This window comes from Fringilla coelebs (genome assembly GCF_963513975.1).
Source record: "Fringilla coelebs genome assembly, chromosome: 25".
Lineage (NCBI taxonomy): Eukaryota > Metazoa > Chordata > Aves > Passeriformes > Fringillidae > Fringilla > Fringilla coelebs.
This window is the reverse complement of record NC_140051.1, coordinates 7,450,544-7,462,687: the sequence shown is the minus strand read 5'-3', so window position 1 is coordinate 7,462,687 and position 12,144 is coordinate 7,450,544. Positions and strand designations below refer to the sequence as shown.

The window sequence follows — 12,144 nt, the reverse complement described above, 5'->3', positions numbered from 1 at the left end:
TAGGCGGTTTTTTAGCAAGAAAATTTGTTTTCAGCACAGATTCAACTCCTCACTCTGCCCCAAGACTGTCAATAAACACATATTTTAGTGATGGCTTTGGTGATGATTCAGAACTAGTACACCCATTCATACATGTCATTAAAGACCCACCAAGCAGTAATGATTTTAAGTCTATGACAAGCAGAGAATTCCAACCAGATATCTGAAAGCACCTGTCTACAGCTGATTATCACAGCACAGTCCCCAAAGATACCAGTAAGAGTTAATAACAACTTCCCCATCCATGATGGATGTAAAAAAAAAAAGGAAAAATCATCATAACCTTATAAATACAGGCTGCAGTTTTATTTTTTACCCAGCCCACCTCACACTGGCAAGCCCAGCACACCTGTTAGGGGAGCCAGTCACTGAACTTCTTCAGGTTTTACACTTAATTTCCTGTTACGTTCCTAGTAAACCCAGAATTTAATCCAATTTTTCTATCCCTCAAAAGCCTTCTGTGCACTCCAAGGCATTTGGATCAGAACCTGCATGAGGACAACTGAAAACCCCGCCTTTCCAAAATGGCACATTCAGATGACATCAGCCACATCTGCTGCAGGGACACTGCTGAAAGATTTTTTCATGCTACCTGGGGCAGTAAATTAGAATTTTTGTTGAATATGAATTAAAAGATAATAAACTCAAAATAATTCTTAACTTTTACTGTCATTCACGCTCAAGGTGGTCATTTGTCTTGATCAGGGTAACGGCACGAGACTAAGATTGTCACTGGATAACTTCAAAACCCACTCATTACCCTCCCACACCACATGAATGTCCCTTTACCTTCCCTAACTGTTTCCTCATAATTTTAGGCCCAAAATGAATAATATCTCTTCCTTACCTGCTGGGTGGTAGCATCCTGTTGAACGTAAGCCACTTGGGACGGATCTGTAAACAGAGTCTAGACAGAGTGAAAAAGGCTTATCAAACCAGCCATGGGGGTTTTTACTCCCAAGTCACACAAAAGTTACCCTGCCACCATGAAACAACCCACATTTGAGCCTTTGTCAGCTTCTAACCTGCCTGTTACCACAGCAAACTACTTCAACTTACCCAAGTAGACCTACATACAGGGAAATTAAAAATTAGGTAATGCTCCATAAAGAGGTAATATATTTATGTGACACTTTGCATCTGTACAGCTAAAGTGTTTCAAGGATTTTTTTTATTTACCAAAATCACTTTGTCAGTTGTTGATTTGATAAAATCTATAGGATGAAATTCAATAGCTCTATCTATGCCCTTAATGTGTAACACTTAAAATCAGGATAGAAGGTAACTGTGAGCTTTTTCTTCCTGAAAATTCACAAGACTGCTGCATGCTTTCTTTTGAGGAACTATCTTGCACATCCTATACAGGAATTTGATACAGCCAGGATGCTGTTTAATTTCATAGAAGCCATGCCAACTTCAGTATTCTGCAAGAACAGCCCTGACAGAATCCCAGGAAAAGCCAGACTAAGGATTGACTGAGGCCAGACTTACTTAGCCAAAACTTGAAATATCTGAGCTTGCAGCAGCCTGGCTACAATAAAATAAAACATGATACAGTACAAATTCCTTTAGCACTGTGATAATTTCATCTTAGATGCAGAAGAGTGTCTGAATACTACACATCATTTGACACAACGACAGCATTCAGAGTTTTGGAGTTAGTTGGCCACTAACTTCCTGGTTGATCCTCTCAGGACATCCCTTCACACAGAAGCTAGTTTTCTGGGACAGCTGAGAGGTGTACAAGACACAATGTGCCACATGAGGCCCTGCCAGCGTGATGGGGGTGCCAGGTACGTGTGCTTTGCAGCACAGCTTATCTGCCCTGCCAAAGATATTATAAAACACTCGGGACAAAGCAAGCCTGTTCCTTTTTAATCTGTCCATACAGAGGCAGAGATGCATAGCATATTGACCCCATATAAACATGTACTGCAAGGAATAAAGGCTATTTGATATGATTATGCAGAAGAAAACTAATATAAAAGGTCTATAAAATCAGCAACTCTGTAGAGACCACAAAATTACGTTGAATAAACAGAGATGCTCTGCAAAAAGACACGACTGTTATTGTAACTATCAATTATGACAACTGCACTACACAAAACAAAGACTCTTCCAGAAGGAATATAGATGGCTCTTAGCTTTTTACTGGATACAAGAGGCAGAACTTCTGGTGAGATTATCTTGACCTGGAAAACACCTTTGAGTAAATTATAATCTCATCCACCTTCAGTGAAGTAACCAGCATTTCAAAATTCATAGCTTCACCATCCTTTGATAAGCAGATTTGCACATCAGACAAATGAACAGCATGAAGTCCCTGCTCAGCAGTGGGCAGAGAAAACTGCTGGGAGTGACTGCCTGCTATTTTCCAGTCATACCACTTGGCTGGTAACTGGCCTTCATCCCAAACAAGATTGTTGTGTTTTCTAGGTGCCAAAACCAGGGTGGGCTCAGAACCACACGTGCCTGCGTAGCTTCCACGGGGTGGATGTAAACGAGGGTGTGCTCCGAGGTGTCCACAGAGGTGTAGGAGGTGCCGTCAGCCGTGTAAACCACCTGCTGTGCAGGGCCGCGCTCCTGCTCGTCACTGTACATGATCTGGGCCACTGCCCCCCCCTCGGGGACAAAGTGCACCTGGGGAACAAACAGATCCTGGACTCGCACCAACACAGGCCAGTGGGACACAGCACCAGAGTCACGGGGTGCCTTGAAAAGCAGAGAGAACTTGTGTCCCAACTAATTTGAATGCAGCGAAAAACACGTATTTCAAATCTCACTCAATTATTCTATCAGTAGAAATCTGGATACAACTCCCACCAGCGTCTGGTTTTACTTTGCATTGCAACTCAAGACGTAACTGCTACAAAAGGGCACTCACCCATACTTAGTTCTTGCACGATGCTTCGGAAATTCGTAAGGGAACAAGTTCATATTTGAACTAATGTATCTATTAAATGTATTGGGATATTGTTTCCCTTCATGCTCATATATCCCTTTCAGGATTTATGATAATTACTTCATTCAGCTAGTTCTGTAGCTGGAGGTAATTTTTGCTGTCTGATGAGAGGCTAACAGAATTTATTAACTCTGATACTCCTCAAGATATAGTATTGCGGTTCTCAGAGTCACCAGCAGGGCATATGCTCTGTAGTATGTATGTGCAGCATCAATAGAAAATTCAACTATTTAAATAGATAAACCTATACCTAAAAACATTAAGCACAGATTCCAAGGACTACTGGAACAAGTTATGTCTAGGGCTGCACTTTAAATCTAAACAAGTAAATTTACCAGAACATTATGATCATAATTGATGATCATATTAAATGATACATCTATTAAATGAGCCAGAATACTGGATTCCAGTGAAAACAGGAATATCTTTAGCTCTTGCCATCATTTACATGCTGAAAAGCATTTTCAGTGCATGGGAAAAACAGGACAGTGAGCAGGAAACCTAGTTTAAATACAAGTACTCATAGCCACATAAAGTTCTTTCACATAAAATGATACCACAGTTACATATTTTGCTTATTCTGTTTCAGTTTTAAGCATATGCTTCAGAAGACACCTGGTACTCCCCTGTGGATGCTCAGTGCTGATTGTGTACAATAAATCTTCTCATAAACACTACAACTTCACATTTGGAAAGCCCTCTGCAAATACTCATTAAGCCTTAAAACTGCCATGTGCAAACAGCAGCATGGTTATCCCATTGTAGAGAGAAGGGAACACAGGCCATTGAAAACTGCCCTTCTTTGCAAATTTCAAAGCTGGAAATTACTGAGAGCCCAAATTTCTCAGCTTGCGGGTCAAATACCATGCAACACCTTTTCCTACCATACTTAAAAGAGTAAATAAATTTACAGAATTCTAGAAATTCCCAGCTGTGTTGTCATAGAGGCAGAGGGACAAGCTGTGTACCACAGAGCCTGAAAGAATTAAAACTGCATTAGTCACTTACAATTAAAATTTCTCCCTTCCTCAGTACCCAGATGTCTGTCTGGAAAAAATTACTTGTATTACTTTCCCCAGGGTCCACCCACAGTTCCATCTGATTCAAATGATGCCACCAAAAGTGGCTGCCACAGAGCACAGATTTTGTTCATTACTCTGAACACCCTTTACTCTCCCCCACATGGTAATAAATGTATTTGGACACAAACTTCTACAGCCACCGCTTGGTTTTGTTCAGCTCATTTCAGATCTCTGTGTCTTCACTGATGTGGTTTGCACTGTTCAGTTTCTGAAGCTTTAACCCTAAATCACCACAGAAATGTTTGTATTTCTGCTCAAATAAAAGCTGAGCTTCTAGACTCTAAATCAGGGCCGAATGGGAACTAACCCTCCCCACTAATTCCAATCCAGCCCAAGCAAAGGTGGAGCTCTGGCTAATCACCTGAGCAGTGTTCTGTTCCTGTCCTGCAGACTCAGTCCACACCTGAGGACTTTCCTCTTTCAAGTCCATCTCCTCCCTGCCTGTGTGCTCCATGAGGAGAAGGAGACCTACTGGCGTATTATCTGGCTGAAGGGATTCATCTGTTCATTGTGTTTCTGCTTCCAGAAGACAAGGTGATCTTCAGCAACATGGCTGTAAAAAAACAGAGAACAGAGACATTAAAACCAGCATGACACATGGCATGGACCTATGAGGAATTTGTTATCATGCACTACCACACTTCAGTAACATAGAGTAAAGCAGGTTTGGCTTTATAAACACCTCCTACAAGACTCAAACACCTTAAGTTATGGGAACAAGGGAACAGAAATCTTATCTCACTGAGCATGGTCAAGTCCTACTGTTCACCACTTTCCATATCCCATTAAGGAGGAAACAAATCAACCATTGCACCAATTGCACTGAAAGATTACACTGAATTCTTCCTTCATCTCTTTCCCTGGCCACAGGCCATCCACACCACCTTTTCCTCATTGTCCTTCTGGCACCTAGAGGCCTAGAAATCAATAAATAATGCAAAAAATGGACCTGAGGCTTCCAACAAGAAAACACTGTGTTCAGAGATGCATCACCAGTTCCTCAGTTTGCCTAAATGAGGTTTTGTTTGATCACCAACTGGATTTCCATGTACAGACAGATTTGACCTTGGACAAAACCCCAGTCCCAGGTTAGCAGAGTGTTATAGCCAGCTACTAAAAAGAAATAATGAAACTTAAATTCACAAAGATCCCAACAAACTGCTTCCAAGCTTGGTTTTATTCACCTCTTGCAATTTTACTGGGGCCTTTCAATCTGCCATTGTGATCCCAGAAGGGTAATTTACAGCTCTGGCGATTGTTTGAGTCAGTGGTTCAGCACCTTCCCAATCCTTTGTCTCTACTGTTGTATTAAATCACAGGCCAGGAATTAGCATGAGGCTGAGCCCATTTCATTTCTCAGCTACTCCAATTAACTTTATTTTACATCCAGTGCCTCACTGGGCTGATCCAACGCCAGTACCCATCTGTGCACCAGGAAGGAAGCAGAAGGCTCCTTGCTGATGCTTTCATTCATTTGCATTTTAAATGCAAATTATTTTAGCCATAATTTATCCATATAAATGCCACCATTTGGCTTGTCATTGACAAACTGAAAAATAGACAAAGTGAGGTAAAAAAAGTAGCAGGCACTTTCTAAATACTCCTAATTGTGCGAGCAAGGATTAAGCTGTGCAGACCTGAGCACTGACTGTTTCACTGGGCCTGGCCAGCATGGATAAATCATCAGGGCGGGGACAGCACAGGCTAACGTCACTGAACTGTGTGGTGGAGCAAAAAAATCATATTACTTACATATACACAAAGAAAAACAGTGGGAAAGACATTTCTGGGCATTGCTAGACACCAAGTCTTGCTGTTACTGGTAACTGGAGTTAACACTTGCTGTCTCATGCTGAGCAACCCAGCACATGTGAGTCCCACAAAAACAGACATTGAGGAACTGTTCTGACTTTCTCTTATATCCAAACATCTCCACTTATGGGAATACAGGGACAGAAACCTCATCTCCATTAATATTGCTTGATATAAAACATCCCCAAAAAGCACTTAGGAGAAAATTTAAAATAAAATCTAAGTACCAGCATTCAAGGCCTGAATTTAGTATGAACAAATTAACTCCAGCAAACACGAGTGATAAACACCAGCCTTGTTCTCAAAGTGTGGAAGGTCAGGGCAATTTACAGATAAATGTTATTCATTTATATATCCAAGTGCACACATGCTCTGATGTATAAATAAATACCATCCATCCCTACACAGAACCTTTCTCCTAGCTACTTGTTATATTATTAAGGATTAAAGTTGGGATTTTCTTATATCGAATCCTACCTCATTCACTGATCTCCTTCACTCATTTTATCAGGTATAGATTCTTTATTCAGAATATATACATATATCAGGTATATGATCACCTCTGCCCATGCAAAACATGACATCATTTATGTTAGTAACATACTGTGAACAACTTCTTTGCGAAATTTAACACCTATCCTGTTGATACTCTTCAGCTGGTTTATCCACAACAGCTCTTTTCCTACACTGCCGGTACTAATCAAGAGCCAGTTCAGGTAATTGCACTAACAGTAGCCCTTAGTTTAATCAATTACCTAACTGCTTAGAAAATGAAAAATAAAAACCAAACATTAGAGGTTTCAATTTGGGGTAGTTTGACTTTTTAGAACAAATATAATTATCCTGTTAAAAAGAAAGCAATTACATTACCTACTAATTGAATTAAGAGAAAGGCACAGTTCTGGCTAATTCCACATGGTGCAACAAGTAGCAGAATTTTTGGCTGACCTTCCCCACCAGCAGACACTGAAGGTCTGAAGGAAGATGCTGACTCACTCCTGCAGAGTCATTTTGGCACAGATAACTTACAACTTGCGTACAAGGGAGACTGAAGGGTTCAGGCAGGGTCTTTAAAAAGACAAAACTGGGAATTAAGAATCATCCCTGAAAAAAGAAGTACCAAAAAGTTGGAAAGGAAAGCAGAAGACAGTAATTTCATGGTTCTGAAAGTTAGCACTAACTTAAAATCTTGGGGGAAAACAAAGCAAAGCTGAACCAAATTCAGTGCCCCAGTGCTGCAGATTCTATAAGCAGTCCAGTTATTGCTGTTCTTGACAGAAATGAAAATAATAAACAGCTCAGCCCAGCCCAGCCAATAAGGAACTTGCTCAGTGCAGCAATAAGGAACAATAGTAGAACTGCAGGACTTGCTGATGCTTTCAACTTCTGTACTTCCAAATTCATCCTAGGATTGACCTCTGGTATGCATTCCCTCAGTACATCTGTAATCATGAAAACACACTGAAAAGCACATTTCCCTGGAAACATGGATGTGCTGAGAAAGAAGACAATGCAGGAGGAGGCAGGCTGTGTCCCAGAGAGGTCCCAGGGACAGGCAATATAGAGGGCAGGAGGCAGGAGCAAGTGTTGAAATTCAGCTGTGAAATAAGCCCTGCGGTCAAGGCCCGGAGCTGGAAAAATCTTACCCAAAGTCACTGACAATAGAACTGCCACAAAACACCAACACCTGAGCAAGTTTTCTGACACTGATGACAAGCAGACCAAGCTAACTTTGCTCGCTGATCTTTCATAGGATGCTCCTCCTCATGAATCCTGCACAATCTTATTTCCTTCCCTAGATACATTCCTTCGATACCCATTACTGCCCTGACACTGACAGCACAGTGTCTCGAAATGTAAACCATTTCCCTGTGGTCTTCTCTCAGCTTTGGTAGTTTTTTAGCAGAAATAAATGTGAAACTTTGGACATAAGCACTGCCAAATCACTGGTATGCAGGGAGTGCTCTCTGCTTGCTCTCCACACTGTTTGCCCATGGATTATCCTTTGCAACTGTTGATTTTTCTCACTGTATTGAATACATCAGACATTTTCAGACAAGCTAAATAAACACCAAGACATGTACCTCAATGGGAAGCTCTGCTGTGTCGAATGGATTACCTTAAGAATCTGTGTAACAGAAACTGAAACTCAATTGCAGAAATTCTAAAAGAAGATAATTAAAGATAAAAGGCACTGTGATAGGATAAACTCAGTTTTTTCTCAGTATCCAGAAAGTAGGCTACATTTTGTGATAAAAATCCATGTAGAGGTTTAGTAAAACAGTAATCCAAATAGTTTGCTCAAACTCATGTTAAATTTACATGTTCTGTATGTCACAACTATATTCTCTCCACTACAAAATATAAGAGGCCTGGCTCAAATATAATTCAATTTATTTATTTTTTAACTTCTTACTTTTCTGGAAGTTGAAAGATTAGTCAATTATGAAACATCACCCAATAGTCACCCAAAATTCCACCAGCACCCCAATGCTTTCATACAATGAGCATCGCAAACACAAGCAAGAAGCAATGCCACTGGGAGATGTTAAAGCATTTGCAGTAACTGCAGATGCAGCATTTTCTTCCCCAAATAACAGGCATGCCTCACCCTGTCTGTGCTGGGTGATGACACAAGCTGAAACAGTAACTGAAAGGCATAACCAAAGAGTACGAATATAGTCCAGTACTACTCCAGTATGGCAGTGGCGAGGCAGTGACAGTCCTGTATCAGTATATATTGTGTGAATCGTGACACAACACGATCTAAGAACTAGCACAGCTCCTGTGACTTTGAAATAGCTCCTCTAGTGGAACATTAGCTCATTCTGAGCTGTTCAAGTAAATTAACCATCCCTTCAGGACAACAAAGGTTTGTCTCAGAACACCATTCACATTTACCTTCCTTTTCTCAACACCTTCTGGGACCTGTTGCTATCACAGACCTACAGCCATCTCTCTTTAGCTTTTGCATTTTACATCCAATCCAGAAAGTGTCATTAATGACAAAACTTCTCCTCTGCTGCTCCTGATGCCTCAAAAGCATCTTTGTGTCATTGTCTGACAGTTCTTCATTTTTTTGGGGTATCTTGCTTAAAACCTCCTTTTGACCTTGGCAACACCCTCCAACTCCTCCCTCCTGCTCCTGTGGGATGGTGCTTTCTCTAGAGCTGTATTATTAAATCAGCACATTGCCCGTGAACTGCATTCAGCTCCAGAGGATGGGAAAGCACTGATCAGAGGGGCAAAGCACCTCATTGCCTATCCAACAGCAATGCCTTTGTTAGCTTTGCTGCCTCAGCATTAGACACCCTGAGCCACCACAGCTCCACGTGTGTCCCCTTACAGGTGCTTGTATGGATCCTCCCACAAACACTCAGGAGTGAACGGCACTGTAAGAGAAAACCACTAACAGCAAAGTCACTGCTGGTTTGTGTTTGGTATCCAAGTGTTTTAAAGACAAGTTAAACCCAGTGAACTCACCTAGGGCTTCAAAGGTAAGCTCTGAAAGTCAGAAAAAAACACCACCAAAAAAAAATTAGAATCAACAATAACCGTATTTTCTTGGCAAACTTGCTATTAGAGTAGGACAATTTCTTTCAATGCAAAGAATATACAGAGACAAAATCGCTGGCGATTTCATCGGCAGCAACCTCTGTGAGGTTCACTAAGGGCATTCTGCTGAAAAATCCAAGCCAGTGGCTGCCAAACACTCATTTTTGCCCCTTCTCTGGGATGAGAAAGGGGAATATTAAAGCAGAGGAAGGGGAAAAGACCACCTCCCTGTTCAGGAAGGAATAAAGCCACTCAGTATCTCAAATGAGAATCCACTCTACAATAATGGTGCATAAACCAGCTAATGTGATTTACTCCCCAGTGTAAAAGAGCCTTGTCATAGCCTGAGGTTCCTGCAGCAATAACAGCAGGGACTATTGGCTTAATCCTCCCACGACTGAGCTCACTGACAACTGTGTGTCACCCCAGCCATGTGCAAGGACACCAAGATCGGTACAAAAGGAGTTTTAGGACTCTGAGTCTTCCTCCGGCTTTTAATATGAAAATGATTTATTATGCTAAAAAGGAACATCACATTTGCCAGCAAAAAGCTTTACCCACACTTAAAGTTAATTATCCTAGTTTGCCTAGAAGGCAGAGCCAGTGCATTTCCTGAGATCCTTTAGCAGGAACAAGCTTTCACTGCAGCAAGAAGGTTTCTAACCTCATTGAGGACTGAGTCAGGACTGTTGTCACCTCTTCTGCATTCCCATCCATCACAGGCACATACTGTTTCAAGGAGCTCTGGCCCTGGTGCATTTTGCGTGAATGTTATTAATCAGGTCATGTAAAACCACATTATTTATGTTTTACTGGTGAGTTAAAAATGGAAATCATACTAGGGCTGGGACAGCAAGAATTATTAATCTCCACAAAGGGAAAACTGGCTTAAATTTATTTTGTCATATAATAAATAGAAGAGCTCAGCCAAATACCAACTCACTCTTTGCTGCCACTGTACATAATGAATCTATCTCCTGATGGCACATCCATCATCAAAGCAACAATGAGCTAGAAAAGATCTCTTAGACCAAGGCCAGTCCTTTGCTAGACACCACACATTACAGTCCTTTTCCTAAAGGGACAGTGCCCAGGCACTGAAGGTGACAGCACAACAGCCTGAAGTAACTATTCTCTCACAACTTATCAGGTAAGTAGCTGAAGATCCATTTCTACCACAGAATACAGGAGAGAATCCAGCCTGACCACAGGTTAACATCCTCCTGGGAACTACCTAGGCTGTGTTTAGACACGTACTCAGAGATGCTCCAAGGACATCTCTCTTGAGTCCTAATTCTTGTATAATAAAGTATTTCTCACACTGTCCTCTCTGTCAGTGGGCAAAGACTCAACTTCATTACTTTCTACATATGCAAATCTCTCCTTTAGTCACTTCTTTTCCCATTTGCTCAACATCTACATAGCCACTCCAGCAACCCATTTCTTTCTCCCACCCTCAGCTTCCTGAATCTCTGGCCACATTCCTTGTGTTCTTGTCTTCCCAATGTTTCATCCTCTAAGGTCCCTGTGATATCATGGCGGCTGAATCACATAAGACAGTTTTTGGGCACCAGCTGACTGTGCCTTCCTAAAGGATTTGGTTTATAAATCATAGAGAGAGAAGTCTGATAAAGCAAGGAAACAGGGAATACATGCATTTAAAGTATAGGATGACACAAAAGGAAGATAAATGTCTCTGTATCAGTGTCTTCTATAGCTCTGCCCACACAAACTTCAAGATGGCTCTATTAGGGTTACTGAAAGAAAACAAACCATTCCCCTCCAGCTTCTTCCAGACAATTTTTTGTCTCCCATCCCTTCTCCTCCTCCAGCAAACTCTTTCCAAAAGAGCTGTCAGTTGAAGGGGATTCTTCCCCTTCCTACAAGTGGGTGGTGCTGCTTCCTCTCTCCTTCTCCCACTCCCCTGCACCTCTCCTCTAAATTTAAATCACCTGTCATAAAGTTAAAAAAAATAAAACTACCTTGTTTCTGCACATAAAAACACATACCTGAGATGGCTCCTTCAGAACAGCTACTGCTCTGCACTACCTCAGAGAACCAATGGACTATCTGCACCTTCAAACAGGTGGGCACTGACATATAGCCCATTTCAGGGCTACAATACAACAACTGTATGTTCTACTAGCAGGAGATAAAAGTGACAAACAGACCCAGTCTCATGTTCAGGTCCAAACAAAATTCACCATACAAAAGCAACCCACTTAATCAGATACACTTAGAAGTCCATTAGAATTCAGTGTACACAGCTGCCAGCAGCTGTAGGTGGGCCAGGAAGACAGTGGAAATGGCTGCTCACTGCAGAGCAATTTACCCCAGGAGAGCTCATCCAAGGATTTTTTGCAAAGGATAGGACTAAGGGTGCCAGAGGAGAGCAGACAATACTACAGACCTGTTTCTCTCTAAAATCAAATTGTCAATTATTCTATCAGAAAACATTAATAAAAACTACTCCAATATCTTATCTTATAAACAAGATAATAAAGCTGTCTCTTTTTGTACAAGAGAAGCATCCATGAAGCAAAATGTCAAAAGCCATCACAATTTCAGAGAGAAGTTCTCCATTTAAGGACAGACTAGAGCAATACACACTCCTGTATTAGTTTTCCTAGAAATGAAGGCATTAGAAGGCTCAAGACTGCCAATTATTTTATTGTGTCCACAAAAGATGCAAAG

General features: G+C 41.3%; 1 protein-coding gene across 13 annotated transcripts in view; it reads right to left on the bottom strand.

Moving 5' to 3' along the window:
- PRDM10 (PR/SET domain 10) overlaps positions 1-12,144 on the bottom strand; it is a 45,128-nt gene that overhangs the window by 31,078 nt on the left and 1,906 nt on the right. For 2 of the 13 annotated variants that reach the window (XM_084221400.1, XM_084221402.1), the window contains exons 1-5: positions 6,766-12,019; positions 5,721-5,801; positions 4,445-4,636; positions 2,512-2,679; positions 887-946 (exon numbers count right to left, since the gene is read on the bottom strand). In XM_084221400.1, coding sequence (XP_084077526.1) covers positions 887-946; positions 2,512-2,679; positions 4,445-4,537 — 321 coding nt within the window. In that variant the 5' untranslated portion in view covers positions 4,538-4,636; positions 5,721-5,801; positions 6,766-12,019. The other 11 variants (XM_084221410.1, XM_084221412.1, XM_084221401.1 and 8 more) reach the window with 10 other exon arrangements.